The 15,403-nt window shown below is 50.5% G+C and overlaps 1 protein-coding gene across 4 annotated transcripts; it reads right to left on the bottom strand.

Moving 5' to 3' along the window:
- Positions 1-5,315: 5,315 nt before the first annotated feature.
- RPUSD3 (RNA pseudouridine synthase D3) lies at positions 5,316-11,860 on the bottom strand. 4 transcript variants are annotated; one of them, XM_030802063.1, is made up of 9 exons: positions 11,697-11,860; positions 11,272-11,408; positions 10,011-10,055; positions 9,795-9,894; positions 8,206-8,313; positions 8,040-8,124; positions 7,687-7,810; positions 6,499-6,638; positions 5,316-5,674 (listed from the first exon to the last, which is right to left on the bottom strand). In XM_030802063.1, the coding sequence occupies exons 1-9, from the start codon at positions 11,819-11,821 to the stop codon at positions 5,483-5,485; spliced, it is 1,056 nt and encodes a 351-aa protein (XP_030657923.1). In that variant the 5' UTR covers positions 11,822-11,860; the 3' UTR covers positions 5,316-5,482. The 4 variants fall into 4 exon arrangements, with proteins under 4 accessions (XP_030657923.1, XP_030657926.1, XP_030657924.1 ...); XM_030802066.1 differs by having other exon boundaries at positions 11,623-11,850; XM_030802064.1 differs by lacking the exon at positions 10,011-10,055.
- Between the last annotated feature and the right edge of the window lie 3,543 nt (positions 11,861-15,403).

Raw genomic sequence — 15,403 nt, 5'->3', positions numbered from 1 at the left:
TGCGCTCTGAGCCTGAGAGACAGAGTGAAACCCTGCATCAAAAAAAAAAAAAAGGTCTTTGCAGATGTAAATAAGATCTTAAATGAGATAATCCCAATGACCAGTGTGGTGCTTACATTCAATGACAAGTGTCTTCATAAGAAAGGATAAGGGCTGGTGGCTCACTCCTGTAATCCTAGCATTTTGGGAAGGCTGAAGTAGGTGGATCACCTAAGGTCAGGAGTTCGAGACCAGCCTGGCCAACATGGCAAAACCCCGTTTCTACTAAAAATACAAAAATTAGCCGGGCATGGTGACGTGTGCCTGTAATCCAGCTACTCGGGAGGCTGAGGCAAGAGAATTGCTTGAACTCTAGAGGTGGGGTTGCAGTGAGCTGAGATCATGCCACTTCACTCCAGCCTGAGCGACAGACTGAGACTCTGTCTCAAAAAAAAAAAAAGATAAGAAGGCTGAGGCGGGAGGGTTGCTTGAGTCCAGGAGTTGGAGGGTAGCCTGCTTGGGCAACATACTGAGACCCTGCTTTAAAAACAGAGACTCAAAAATAAAAACAAAAAAAATTAGCCAGGTGCGGTGGCACGTGCCTGTAATCCCAGCAGGAGAATCATTTGAACCCAGGAGGCAGAGGTTGCAGTGAGTAGAGCTCACACCACTGCACTCCAGCCTAGGAAACAGAGTGAGACTCTGTCTCAAAAAAAAAAAAAGGAGGCTGAGGCGGGAGGGTTGCTTGAAGCCAGGAGTTGGAGGGTAGCCTACCTGGGCAACATACTGAGACCCTGCTTTAAAAAATATAATAGAGTAAGAAGGCTGGGTGCAGTGGCTCATGCCTGTAATCCCAGCACATTGGCGGGGGGAGGGAGGTTGCCAAAACAGGTGGATTGCTTGAGGCCAGGAGTTCAAAACCAGCCTAGTCAACATAGCAAGACCCCATCTCAATTGTTGGTTTTTTTGTTTTTTTGTTTTTTTTTTGAGACAAGGTTTCACTCTGTCACCCAGGCTGGAGTGCAGTGGCAGGATCTCGGCTCACTACAATATCCACTTCCTGAGCTCAGATCATCTTCCCACCTCAGCCTCCCAAGTAGCTGGGACTACAGGCGCATGCTACCACACCTGGCTAATTTTTTTTTTGCATATTTTGTAGAGACAGGGTTTTGCCATGTTGCCCAGGCTGGTCTTGAAATCCTGGGCTCAAGTGATCCACCCACCTCAGCCTCCCAAAGTGCTGGGATTACAGGTATGAGCCACTGCGCCCAGCCACCGTTTTTTTTTTTTTTGAGACGGAGTCTTGCTCGGTTGCCTAGGCAGTGGTGTGATCTTGGCTCACTGCAACCTCCACCTCCCAGGTTCACTGCCTCAGCCTCCTGAGTAGCTGTAACTATAGGCGCGTACCACCACACCCAACTAATTTTTGTACTTTTTGTAGAGACGGGGTTTCATCATGTTGGCCAGGCTAGTCTCGAATTCCTGTCCTCGTGATCCACCCAGCTCGGCCCCCCAAAGTGCTGGGATTACAGGCATAAGCCACTGCGCCCAGCCTACAATTTTTAAAAGGATTAGCTGGGTGTGGTGTGTGTGCTTGTAGTCCCAGCTACTCAGCGCAGGTAGGAGGACTGCTTGAGCCGAGAAGTTTGAGGCTGCAGTGAGCTATGCTTGCACAACTGCATGCCAGCCTGGGTGACACAGTGAGACCCTGTCTCAGAAAGAAAAAAAACAACAACCACTCAGAAGAGCAGACAGACATGAGGAGAAGGCCATATGAAGATGGAAGCAGGCCAGGCACGGTGGTTCAGGTCTGTAATCCCAGTACTTTGGGAGGCCAAGGTGGGCGGATCTCTTGAGGTCAGGAATTCGAGACCAGCCTGGCCAACATGATGAAACCCGCCTGGCCAAAATGATGAAACCCCTCTCTCCTAAAAATACAAAAATTAGCTGGGCGTGGTGACGCATGTCTGTAATCCCAGCTACTCGGGAGGCTGAGGCAGGAGAATCACTGAAACTCAGGAGGCGGAGGTTGCGGTCAGCTGAGATCACACCACTGCACTCCAGCCTGGGCCATAGAGCAAGACTCCATCTCAAAAAAAAAAAAAAAAGAAGAAGAAGAAAGAAAATGGAAGCAGAGATTGGTGTGATGCAGCCACAAGCTAAGGGATATCTGGAGCCATCTGAGAATCTGGAAAGGATTCTAACCCCCAAACCTTCAGAGTGAGGTGGTGCTGGGACTTCTGGCCTCCTGAACCAAGAGAACATTAATGCATTTTAAGCCACTCAGGCTGTGTTAATGTGCTGTGGCAGCTCTAGCAAACTAACACACCAGGCCAGACATTCTAATCTAGAAATCCTTGTGTAACTGAACCAGGAAATGCATACAAGCAGATTCACAGCAGCACTGTGGTAACAACCAAATGACCTAACTGTCCATTAACAGTAGAATGGGCGGCCGGGCGCGGTGGCTCACGCCTGTAATCCCAGCACTTTGGGAGGCCGAGGCGGGCGGATCATGAGGTCAGGAGATTGAGAGCATCCTGGCTAACACGGTGAAATCCCATCTCTACTAAATACAAAAAATTAGCCGGGCGTGGTGGCAGATGCCTGTAGTCCCAGCTACTCGGGAGGCTGAGGCAGGAGAAGGTCGTGAACCCGGGAAGCGGAGCTTGCAGTGAGCCAAGATTGCGCCACTGCACTCCAGCCTGGGTGACACAGCGAGACTCTGTCTCGAAAAAAACAAAACAAAACAAACAAAAAAACCAGTAGAATGGGCAAACTGGTCTGTTCCAACTCTGGAATTCAAACCACACGCCATACAACACAGATGCACTTTACAATTAGGAGCAATAGCAAATCATGAAAGAATATATACAGCGTGGTTCCAGAAACTTCAAAACCAGGTAAAATGAAATACATTGGTTAGAGATGCATGTGTATGTGGTAAACTTGAAAACCAAATAATTCTCCCAAACCAGGACAGTTGTTTCCCACCTAGACTGAACAGTAGTACCCCTTCAGGTAGTTTTTTAAAAGATCAGTGCCAGGGTATCCACCCCAGGCCAATTAAGCCAGAATCTTTGGGGGTGCAGAATTGGGGATTTAAGCTTCCTGAGGGCTTGGGGGAGGGGGATTCTAATACAGGGCCAGGGTTGATAATTGCTGCTCTATAAGAAAGGAGTGGGTGCTTGTATTTCATGCCCCAAGGGGAGTAACATGGGTACTACTTTATAATTACAGTTGTCCCTCCCTATTCACAGGTGCCACATCTGTGGACGCAACCAACCACAGATGAAAAAAATAAATAAAAAATGATACAACAAACAATACAAATTAAAATACAGAATAACAACTGTTTATATATTTACATTGCATTAGGTGTTACAGTAATATAGAAATGATGTAAACTATGCAGGAGGAGGTATGTAGGCTATATGCAAACACTGTGCCATTTTATATATAAGTGATTTGAGCATCCACGGGTTTTGGTATCAGATTTTTGGTGTCTGAAGGGGGTCCTGGAACCAATCCTCTGTGGACATTGAGGGGATGAAGGTATTTTTTGTTGCTGTTTTCTTTTTTTTCCTTTGAGATGGAGTTTCGTTCTTGTTGCCCAGGCTGGAGTGCAGTGGCGTGATCTTGGCTCACTGCAACCTCCACCTCCTGAGTTCAAGCAATTCTCCTGCCTCAGCCTCCTGAGGAGCTGGGATTACAGGCGTCCACCACCACGCCGGGCTAATTTTTGTATTTTTAGTAGAGACAGGGTTTCACCTTGTTGGCCAGGCTGGTCTCCAACTCCTGACCTCAGGTGATCTGCCCGCCTCAGCCTCCCAAAGTGCTAGGATTACAGGCGTGAGCCACTGCGCCCGGCCGAGAGAGGGTTTCACCATGTTGCCCAAGCTGGTCTTGAATTGCTGGGCTCAAGTGGTCCTCCCATCTTGGCCTCCCAAAGTGCTGGGATTACAGGTATGAGCCACCACACCCCGTGATGGTATTCTTTTAAATCATAGAAATGTTTTAGGCATGCTTTGATGTTTGCTATATTTCACAATTTTTTAAAGAAAAAGATCTAACATCTCCACTTATGAGGTTCCTAGAATAGTCAGCTTCATAGAGACAGAAGCAGAATGGTGGCTAACTGGGGCTGGGGAATTAGTGTTTAATGGGGAGAAAGGTTTTTTTTTATTTTTTGAGATGCAGTCTCACTCTGTCGCCCAGGCTGGAGTGAAGTGGTGTGATCTCAGCTCACTGCAACCTCTGCCTCCTGGGTTCAAGCGACTCTCCTGCCTCAGCCTCCCAAGTAGCTGGAATTACAGGCACCTGCCACCACACCCAGCTAATTTTTGTATTTTTAGTAGAGACAGGGTTTCACCATGTTGGCTAGGCTGGTTTCGAACTCAACCTCAGGTGATTCACCTGCCTTGGCTTCCCAAAGTGTTGGGATTACAGGCATAAGCCACTGCTCCCAGTCGTGAGACACAGTCTCACTCTATCACCCAGGCTGGAGTGCAGTGGCGCCATCTCGTGGTCACTGCAACCTCCACCTCCCGGGTTCAAGTGATTTTCGTGCCTCAGCCTCCCTAGTAGCTTCGATTACAGGCACCTGTCACTGTGCCTGGCTAATTTTATATTTTTAGTAGAGATGGGTTTTCGCCATGTTGGCCAGGCTGGTCTCAAACTGCTGACCTCAAGGGATCTGCCCACCTCAGCCTCCCAAAGTGCTGGGATTACAGACATGAGTCACAGCACCTGGCCAAAGTTTCAGTTTTATAAGATAAAAAAGTTCTGGAGATGGATGGTGGTGCTGGTTGCACAATGTGAGTACACCTGATGCCACAGAACTGTACACTTAAAATGGCTAAAATGGTAAATATTATTTTGAGACAGGGTCTTACTTTGTGGCCCAGGCTGGAGTGCAGTGGCGTGGTGTGATCTCAGCTCACTGCAACTTCCACATCCCTGGCTCAGGTGATCCTCCCACCTCAGCCTCCCAAGTAGCTGGGACTACAGGCATGTGCTACCATGCCCAGCTAATTTTTCTGTTTTTAGTAGAGAGGGTTTCTCCATGTTGCCCAAACTGGTCTCGAACTCCTGGACTCAAGTGATCCACCCTCCCTAGCCTCCCAAAGTGCTGGGATTACAGGCATAAGCCACTACCCCAGGCCAAGATGGTAACTTTTATATGTATTTTACCACACAAACGCACAAAAATCTAACATCTCCCAGCCAGGATCAGGATGGAAACCACCAAATAAAAAGACTACATAGTCAACTCAGCAGAAAGCAAGATCCGTAATAAACATTTACTTTCTTAGCAAATCCTCAAAACCATAACATGAGGTAGGAACTTTTATTATCACAAGTCCAGAGAGGTAAAGTTACTTGCCCAGTGCCACACAGCAAGCAAGTGGCCTGTCCAGGATGTGATCTTAGGTTTGTCTGACTGCAGAGCCCCCACCCTCACTTTCCAGTGTGTGTGAGGGGGTCAGGAACAGAGGGAGGACTATTGTAAGCGGAGCCCCAGGCACTGTAGGGTCCTGGAGAAATAAGGGGGCAGTGGTGCCAGGAGCTCGATGGGGGTGTCCCTGTCCCTGGTGCCTGGGAGGAGGAGCCGATGTAGGTGAAGGTGCAAGGGCAGCTGGGCAGCCTGGGAGGGGGTCAGGTGGAGGCGTCTGAGGAGGGCTTCATCCAGGACCTGGAGCGGGAGAGGTACGTTGTGTTCAGCCCCACATTTTCCAAGCAGCTGAGTACCCAGCTCTAAGGGAAATGGGAGTAAGGTGGGCGCTTCCTCCATTCCCCACTGTTCTGCAGCTGTTAATCATTTCCTCTTTGCACACAGATGTGCACATTCACACAGGCACTCACACTGCAGCAGAGACTGGCTAGGGGGTCACCCAATCAGTTTCCTCCTAGGCACATGCCTCAACTCCATTTCCCAGCCCTCTCACAGCTTGGTGAGATGTGAGTGAGCTCTAGCTGAGTGAATGTGGGTGGCAGTATGTATGCCACTTCTACATCTGGCCCAGAAAAACCTTATCCACTTGAACCTACACTGTCTCCCCTCATCTGGCTGGATATCAACAGCCTGGGTCCCTGAGTACTTACTGCTTGGAGCAGAGCCCACTCCCATTATTTGACCTTAACATGAGGGCATAGTTCTTGTGTTAAGACTCTGGTAGTCTGGGCTTAGTCTGTTAGAGCAGGTAGAGGCATCTGGTGTCCTAATACACACATGCCTTTGACCCTTTGTATCAGACTCGAAGAATGGCAGACTTAAGAGGGCTTTAGAAATCAGCCACATCAACTCCCTTATGGAACACATGGACAGAATGAAGCCCAAGAGAGCGAGTGTTACTTGTCCAAGGCCACACACCAAGATGTGGGTACGGATATAGCCTTGGGAGCCAAAAGGGCTGCCTCCCAGTAGTCCCAAGCTGCACAGATAAGGTCTGGAGATGCTGCCCATGCTAACCTCTCCCTCCACCCCTCAGAAAGCAGCAGGCAGGTGGGCTGGAGTACCTGTCTTTGGGGCTTGGTGTTCTCAGCTGGCAGCAGAAATCGCTGGCCCAGGACAGTGCCCACACGGGCAGAGTACGTGTGGTCCCCAAGCACAGGGCAGAGCTGTAGTACCATGTGCACCTGTAGTTGACTGGAGAACACTGGGCAACAGGAGAGCCAGGAGAGACAGTGGGCAGCTGCTCGTTCTGTCCCACCCAGTATCACTCCTCCCCTTTTCCTTTGGGGAAACACCACCCCCTTTCTCAGATCATATGTTTCACTGAGGTCAGTACTATGGCCCCTGCATCCAGAGAGGGACACACAACACGTCAGGATGATCACAGCTATCAATCTGCCTGGCTGTGGGATCCACTCATGATGAGATGCAACCCTGATTTAATTGTTGAAGCCACTGGGCATGACTGTTCTTTGCTGCTGGGGTGCTAACCTGAAGCTCCCTCCTCTAGCTGGGCCTGGTCACATACACCTCTGGGGGCCATCAAATGCTCCCCAGGCTACTGTCGATAACCGCCGTCTCCCCAGCCCCTTGCCTCCCTAAGCCAAGTGCATTTTTTTTTTTCTTTAAGCCAGAGTTTCACTCTGTCTCCCAGGCTGGAGTGCAATGGTGCCATCTTCGCTCACTGCAACCTCTATCTCCCAGGTTCAAGCGATTCTCCCGCCTCAACCTCCCAAGTAGCTAGGATTACAGGTGCATGCCACCAACGCCAGCTAATTTTTGTATTTTTAGTAGAGATGGGGTTTCACCATGTTAGCCAGGCTGGTTTCAAACTCCTGACCTCAAGTGATCCATCCACCTTGGCCTCCCAAAGTGCTGGGATTACAAGCGTAAGCCACCGCGGCTGGCTCAAGTGCAGTTTTTTTTGTTGTTGTTTTTTGTTTTTTTTAGATGAAATCTCACTCTGTCACCTAGGCTGGAGTGCACTGGCGTGATCTTGGCTCATTGCAACTTCTGCCTCCTGGGTTCAAGTGATTCTCCTGCCTCAGCCTCCCGAGTAGCTGGTTTTACAGGCGCCTGCCACCATGCCCAGCTAATTTTTGTAGTTTTTAGTTGAAACAGGGTTTCACCATCTTGGCCAGACTGGTCTTGAACTCCTGACCTGATCCACCCGCCTCAGCCTCCCAAATCAAGTGCAGTTTTAAAGGCTGGCTGGGGTGCCAGACCTACCTGTCAGTGGCTGCCAGACCTACCTGTCAGTGGCTGCAGCTGGACTAGGGCACAGCCAGAGCCTGTGGCTACCACACGAAAGTGACTGAGAGTCTTCTTGACACCTTCCAGGATGTCCTTTCGGGATGGGGCCTTCACTGGAACTGTCTGTGGTGCCAGCCAAGAGTGAACAAGCCTTACACAGGCCTGGGAGCTATACCCAGACCCTCCCTGCTCCCAACAGACTCTGGGCAGGGCCACAGTGTAGGCAGTGGTCACTTGCCTGTTTTAGGGGACAGGAGAGCCAGCCATCCCAAATCCATACCCCTGACTCCTCTCTGTAGGGGTACTATATCTAGAAGCCTCCCTCCTCTTCCCTGCCCAGACCCGGACTCACAAGATTGACCCCATCAATGTGTTCCACTTTCAGGGCAGCCTGGATCTTCCCCTCAGAAGCAGCTGGGATCCCATTAGTGACAGCACTGAGAAAGGGGCAGAAGAAGGTCACAGGGTGGCTTGCTGGGACCTCCCCACCACTCTAGGAACCTCCCAGCACCTCTCACCAGTAGGTGGCTGTGGGCCTCTGGGCTCTCCGTGCATGGGTGAAGAACTTCTGGAGGCGACTAGCCGTCTGGGGACAGCTGGAGAGGAGTACAAGCCCAGAGCTTTCCCTGGAATAAGGAGACAAATCACACAAGTTAAAGTCCCTTGAACTCGCCCACTAAAAAGGAGACTCAGGAAGGAACACTGACCTGCTTCAGGCCAAACACTAACACCAGGACTATAACCTAGACCACCTCCTGAGAAACAAGTAAGGTTTCCCCCTCTTTGATAACAAGACTATGTAGCTTAATGCATTTCTCATTTTGCCCCAGCCCCTAGGGAGCTCAGAGCCAAATGTCCTAACGATTGTCTACCATGTGCCAGAACCCTACTAGAAATTCTGTACATATTAGCTCTTAAATAAGTTCCCCACAAAAAAGCTCAAGAGTTTGTGGAACTGCAGAAATATTTCATCTCAAGTACCATCTTTAATTGATGGCAGTTAGAGGAAAGAGTATCATGGATCGACTAGCAATGCCTGCCGCGAGTACAGTCATGGAGAAATGACTGCACACTGAGCATAGGTATTATTTTCTCTATTTTACCATTAGGGGAACTGAGGCTCAGGTAGGGTATTTTTTTTGTTTTGTTTTGTTTTTTGAGACAGGGTCTCACTCAGGTTGTTTAGGCTTGGGTACAGTGGCGGGATCTCAGCTTATTGCAGCCGCCATCTTCTGAGCTCAGGTGATTCTCCCATCTCAGCCACCCGAGCACTACAGGCATGTGTTACTATGCCCAGCTAGGTTTGTGTGTGTGTGTGTGTGTGTTTTGTTTTGTTTTTTTTAAGTAAAGATAGGGTTTTGCCATGTTGCCCAGGCTGGTCTTGAACTCCTTGACTCAAGCAATCCTACCTCGGCCTCCCAAAGTCCTAGCGATTACAGGCATGAGCCACCACGCGGAAGGTTTTGTTGTTGTTTTTCCAGAGATGGGGTCTTTTTTTTTTTTTTTTTTTGAGACGGAGTCTCGCTCTGTCGCCCAGGCTGGAGTGCAGTGGCGCAATCTCGGCTCACTGCAAGCTCCGCCTCCCAGATTCACGCCATTCTCCTGCCTCAGCCTCTACGAGTAGCTGGGACTACAGGCGCCCGCCACCACACCCGGCTAATTTTTTTGTATTTTTAGTAGAGACGGGGTTTCACCGTGGTCTTGATCTCCTGACCTCGTGATCCGCCCGCCTCGGCCTCCCAAAGTGCTGGGATTACAAGCGTGAGCCACCACGCCCGGCCGAGATGGGGTCTATTTTGCCCAGGCTGGTCTCGAACTCCTGGGCTCAAGTGATCCTCTTGCCTTGGCCTCCTGAAGTGCTGAGATTACAGGTGTGAGTCACTGTGCCCAGCATCAGGGAGGTGTCATGCTTTGCCTGGTATCACACCATTTGTACTTGAGGATTTGAACCCAGAGCCATCAGCTTCCTCCTCTTCACAATACTTGTATCCACCTCTATGATCTCAAACCTTCCCATGGAAAATGTCTCAGCTTATCCCCAAGCAGCTGTTTCCCCACCACAGATGGATGCCGGTACTCCTAGCTTCCCGTCACCCCTACCACTTACTTCCCAGATGCTCGGACAACCTGAAGCTCCTGCTCCCGGAGCCCCAGGGACTGGCTCAGCTCTGGCAGCACTGAGAACAACGTCAGCTCTCCTGGTTTTCCTGGAAAGTAAGAAAGAAAAATTACAAGAGGCCAAAGCTTCATGCCTTCACTTTTCCCTCCCTCAGACACGAAATCCCCTTCCACTGCATTCCCTTCCCACATCCCCGGCCCATACCTGTCACTGGTAGACCCTGTGGCTTGTTCAACGTCACTAGAGGTCCTGAAACATACATCACACGAACATCGGCAAAAGCAACGGTAACCCTTTATGCAGCACTTAAGAGTTTCCAGAGCACTTTCTCACGCATCTTAGCACATGGCCCCATCATGACTCTCAGACATGAGTTATCTACCCCACACCAAACTGAACTTCTGTTCCTCTGCCATCTCAGAAGCTTGGCACTTGCTGTTTCCTCTGTCCCCAAATTTCCCAAGTCTGGCTCCCTATCATCTTGGCTCAAATGTCACATCACGGAGAGGTCTGAATCTTCAATCTAATGTCTGCCTTCCTCCTACAGTTCCTCACCATAACACCCTGTTTTAGTTTATGCATAGCACTTATCACTAGTAACTTGTTCATTTATTTTCTGACATCCATTTCTCCTGTTAGAGAGAAATCCATTTCTCCCCTGAAAGCAGAAACCGTAACTATCTTTTTCAGCACTGTATAGCCTGCCTAGAACAGTGCCTGGTACATAGCATATATTCAAGAAATAGTTGAGAAAAGGAATAAATCACTGAATGGAGAGTGGGGTTCAGAGAAATTCAGTTATTTTCCTAAAGCCACACAGCAAGCTGATCACAGAGCCTAGGTATGTCTGACTCCAAAGCCTGTGTTTTATCTGTCAATAAACAATAATTATTTATTTATTTATTTTTTTAGACTGAGTCTTGCTCTGTCGCCCCAGGCGGGAATGCAGTAGCACGATCTCGGCTCACTGCAACCTCCGCTACCCGGGTTCAAGTGACTCTCCTGCCTCAGCCTCCCGAGTAGCTGGGATTACAGGCGGACGCCGCCACACCTGGCTAATTTTTGTATTTTTAGTAGAGACGGGGTTTCACCATGTTGGCCAGGCTAGTCTCGAACTCCTGACCTCAGGTGATCCGCCCGCGTCAGCCCCCTAAAGTGCTGGGATTACAGGCGTGAGCCACCGCGGCCAATAAACAATAATCTAGTATAGCAACTCCCGTAACTGAGCGCCGGCTGTGTGCAAGGCTCGGTACTTATTTGCATCCTCTCCCCACTCTTAACCCTACTGCATCATGGCAATAGGGTTAAAAGCGGGGAGAGGGTGCAAATTAGGTGGCTCGTCCCAGCTCATGCTGTTAGTGGGAGGCAGAAGCAGGGCTGATCCTGTGGCTTCAATGGAGAGCCCAGCCGCACGCCGCGGCAGTCCCCTTCCGGTCCCTGTGCGGCCGTGCCTCTCACCCCTCACCTTTCCGGTCCACCACGGCTGCCCGCAGCGCATCAACCAACTCCTCCCGACTGAGGTTTTTTGGCAGCAGCCCCGGGAAGGGCTGGTCCCCGAGGGGCCCCGACCGTTGGCGGGAGCCGCGGGGTTGCCTCTGATGCCTGGACAAGGAGGGAGAAGCAGTGGGAGTCATTTCGTCCCGAGGTGCCGCCCATTCCTATCTCCGGACGCCTCTTCCCAAATCTTGCGGCCTCTGACAAATGCCTCACAATGTCTGGGCTGACCTCGAAAATTCAGGTACGACCCGTCCCATTCTATAGCGGAGGGCACCAAGGCTCAGAGAGGCCAAGGGGGCTGTTTTCGGGTAACATCTACCTGATCCAGATCCCGCACGTGCCTTCCCCCTGCCCTAGCCTCCGTCCCGCATGAGGGAGGGGGTACTTAATCACCGGGGTTCGGTGCCAAAGCCTGCGTCCTCGGGCACTGGGCGGACACCCAGGCCCCGCCGCCCGCCACTCCAGACCCGGCTCAAAACACGGCGGCCTACCATCTCCCGAGCCAGGACAGCGCGCATGTGCGTCCAAAAGGGCAGACCCACGCTCCCGCCAGCGCGCTGATTGGTCAGCTAGAGTGTCAATCGGAATGGTGACCAGGCGGGACTCAAAGCCAGAGGAGGCGGGGCTTTTCCTCCGCCCAGGAAGGAAAAGCAGAAATGCGTTCCTATGCTTTTAGGGAGAGCGCGGTAGCAGAAGAATTTGATCTGTTCAAAAAACCTGCGTTAGTAAAAAACCTGAAGCCGCCTTTGCAAAAATTATATTACAAAATTATGACAGCGAAAGAGATCTGATCTACCAACCCGAAGCTTGCCTTTAACCTCCCAACGGTCCTTTGTCATTCCTGGGCTTGGGCCAAGCTAACTTTGGGAGAAATTTAGTTCGTAGTCTAAATGATAATTGTCCTTCCCCCAAACTAAACTGGCTTCATAGAGTTAATGAAAGGCCTTCAGGTTAGGAGTAGTAGAGGGATCTGAATTCTGCTGGGGGTTAGAGGTAACTGATTACCAGCGGTTATTCCGGAGGTCACAGTGTTTGCAGCTTCCCTAGCTCAAGATTGTCCAACCTAAGATTAGCCTTTGGAGATGTCTTTTAAGGCTTTTGCATTTCTGACGGCCGGATCACCCCACCCGGACCTTCAACTCTTGGCTCTACTAGTCCTGTGGTCCCTCAAGGTCAGGAGATCGAGACCATCCTGGCTAACACAGTGAAACCCCGTCTCTACTAAAAATACAAAAAAATTAGCCGGGCGTGGTGGCGGGCGCCTGTAGTCCCAGCTATTCGGGAGGCTGAGGCAGGAGAATGGCGTGAACCCGGGAGGCGGAGCTTGCAGTGAGCCGAGATTGCGCCACTGCACTCCAGCCTGGGAGACAGAGCGAGCCTCCGTCTCAAAAAAAAAAAAAAAAAAGAAAAAAGAAAGAAGAACACAGGAAAAAAAAAAAAAAAAGAATAATGTAATGACTGCCCACATTCCTACCATCAGAATTAGTCATTGTGAAACTATATATATATATGTATAGGTTTCCTGTCTTTCTTGTTTAAGAAATGAAAGGGATAAAAGTAAATTCCCCTTTACTGCCTGCTTCCAGTTTTCACTCCCTCCCCAGTCTCCCAGTCTCCACTTTGAGTTTGGTGTGAACATTTTCCTAATGTGTTTTTGTTTGTTTTTTGGTTTGTTTTTTTTTTTTTTTTGGAGACAGAGTTTCACTTTGTTGCCCAGGCTAGAGTGCAGTGGCCTGATCTCGACTCAGTGCAACTTCCACCTCCCGGGTTCAAGCGATTCCCCTGCCTTAGCCTCCTGAGTAGCTGGGATTACAGGTTCGGTGCCCGCCACCATGCCCAGCTAATTTTTTGTATTTTAGTGATGGGGTTTCACCATGTCGCCTAGGCTGGTCTCGAACTCCTGAGCTCAGGCAATCCACCCGCCTTGGCCTCCCAAAGTGCTAGGATTACAGACATGAGCCACTGCGCCTGGCCGCTAATGTGTTCTTTTGCTTGCTCTGTCATCCAGGCTGGAGTGCAGTGGCACAATCAGAGCTCACGGCAGCCTCAACCTCCCAGGCTCAAACGATCCTCCCATTTCAGTCTCCTGAGTAGCTGGGACTACAGGTGTGCACCACCACACCTGGCTAATTTTTTTTTTTTTTTTTTTAAGATATGGGGTCTCACGATGTTGCCCAGGCTGGTCTCAAACTCCTGGGCTCAAGATAAGAAAATAAAAATAACAAAATAAAAAAAATCAAACTCCTGGGTGTAAGGGATTCTCCCACCTACTTCGGCCTCCCAGAGTGCTGGGATTAAAGGCCGCACAGGGCCTTTGACAGACACTTTCTTCTTTTTTTTTTTTTCCTTTGAGATGGAGTCTCACTCTGTCACCCAGGCTGGAGTTCAGTGGCACGATCTTGGCTCACTGCAACCTCTGCCTCCTGGGTTCAAGCAATTCTCCTGCCCCAGCCTTCCAAGTAGCTGAGACTACAGGCAAGCGCGATCATACCTGCCTAATTTTTTGTATTTTTTAGTAGAGACGGGGTTTCACTATGTTGACCAGGCTGGTCTCAAACTCCCAACCTCAGGTGATCCATCTGCCTCAGCCTCCCAAAGTGTTGGGATTACAGGTGTGAGCCACTGTGCCCAGCCTTTGACAGACACTTTCTAATAGGCTTTTTCATCCAGCATTGCACACCCCTATGAGGAAGGCAGGGTGGATTGGGGCCCTGCCTTACAGATGAGGACACGGTGGCTGTTGTGGTTCTTTGTGTCTCTTAAAGGCATGCCAAAAGCTATGGGTGGGCTCAGAATGCCCCGGAAGGAAGTCAGGTAACTGAAAAGAACACTTGCACTGGTCACAGGAAAACCAGCCTGAGCTGCCTGCAGCCTACAGGAGGTGTTGGGATGGGCTGCCCCTGCTTCCCATGCGGGTCCTGACCCAGAGACAGCACGCCCCAGGGGAGTGGGGGTCTGCGGAGGCAGGATGTGGCCTGGTCTGCTTGTGAGGGAGTGTTGGGAGGGTGGAGTCTCACTTCTGAGGCACAGAGCTCAGCCAGCAGGAGGGGGGATGCAAGGATAAAGCCCCAGGCCCTGGGGTCTGAGGTGTGAGAGCTGCCTTTGATGGCTGAAGCCAGCCTTCCCAGGCCAGGCCAGGCCAGGATGCTCTCTCTCCCCGAGGATGCATTTCTTGCTCTGTTATCAGCCCTGAGCTCTGAGAGAAGGGACTCTTTCTTTTGTTTTTTTTGAGACGGAGTCTCACTCTGTCCCCCAGGCTGGAGTACAATGGCACGATCTCGGCTCACTACAACCTCTGCCTTCTGGGTTCAAGCGATTCTCCAGCCGCAGCCTCCCAAGTAACTGAGATTACAGGCGTCTGCCACCACACCCTGCTAATTTTTGTATTTTTAGTAGAGATAGGGTTTCACCATGTTGACCAGGCTGGTCTTGAACTCCTGGCCTCAAGTTATCCACCCGACTCAGCCTCTCAAAGTGCTGGGATTACTGTCATGAGCCACTGCACCTGGCCAGGAGGGACTTTCTTAAGAAGGTCACAAAAGGACTCAGCACCTGCAACTCCCAAGTAGAGCCTGGGCAGTGGTGGGGGGTGTCCCCGGGGACCCCAGTGCATGAGAGCCCTGTGCCTGCACGGCCCTCTACCAGGAGACCAGGCCTCAGGCAGGCCAGCATTGGAGCCACTTACCATGTGAATGAATGTCTGTGTTCCCCCAAACTCATGTGTTGACACCTTATCCCCAAGGTGATGGCATCTGGAGGTGGCACCTTTGGGAGGTGATGGGGTCATGAGGGTGGGGTCCTTGTTGTTTGGAATAGCACCCTTATACAAGAGGCCCCAGAGAGCTCCCTCGCCCCTTCCACCATGTGACGACAGTGGGAAGATGGCAGGCATGACCCAGAAAGTGGGCCCTCACCAGACACCCAGTATGCCAGCTGATCTTGGACTGCCAGCCTCCAGAACTGTGAACATTATATTCTGTTGTTGGAGAGACCCAATTTACAGTATTTTGTCACAGCAGCCCCAACAGACTAAGACGTATGACTGCGAGCTCTGAAAATGCAGCCAGCACCATATGTTGGAATTATGATATTTGGGATGT

Source organism: Nomascus leucogenys, chromosome 21 (assembly GCF_006542625.1).
Source record: "Nomascus leucogenys isolate Asia chromosome 21, Asia_NLE_v1, whole genome shotgun sequence".
Lineage (NCBI taxonomy): Eukaryota > Metazoa > Chordata > Mammalia > Primates > Hylobatidae > Nomascus > Nomascus leucogenys.
The sequence above is the reverse complement of the archived record's forward strand: the minus strand, read 5'-3'. Positions and strand labels throughout refer to the sequence as shown.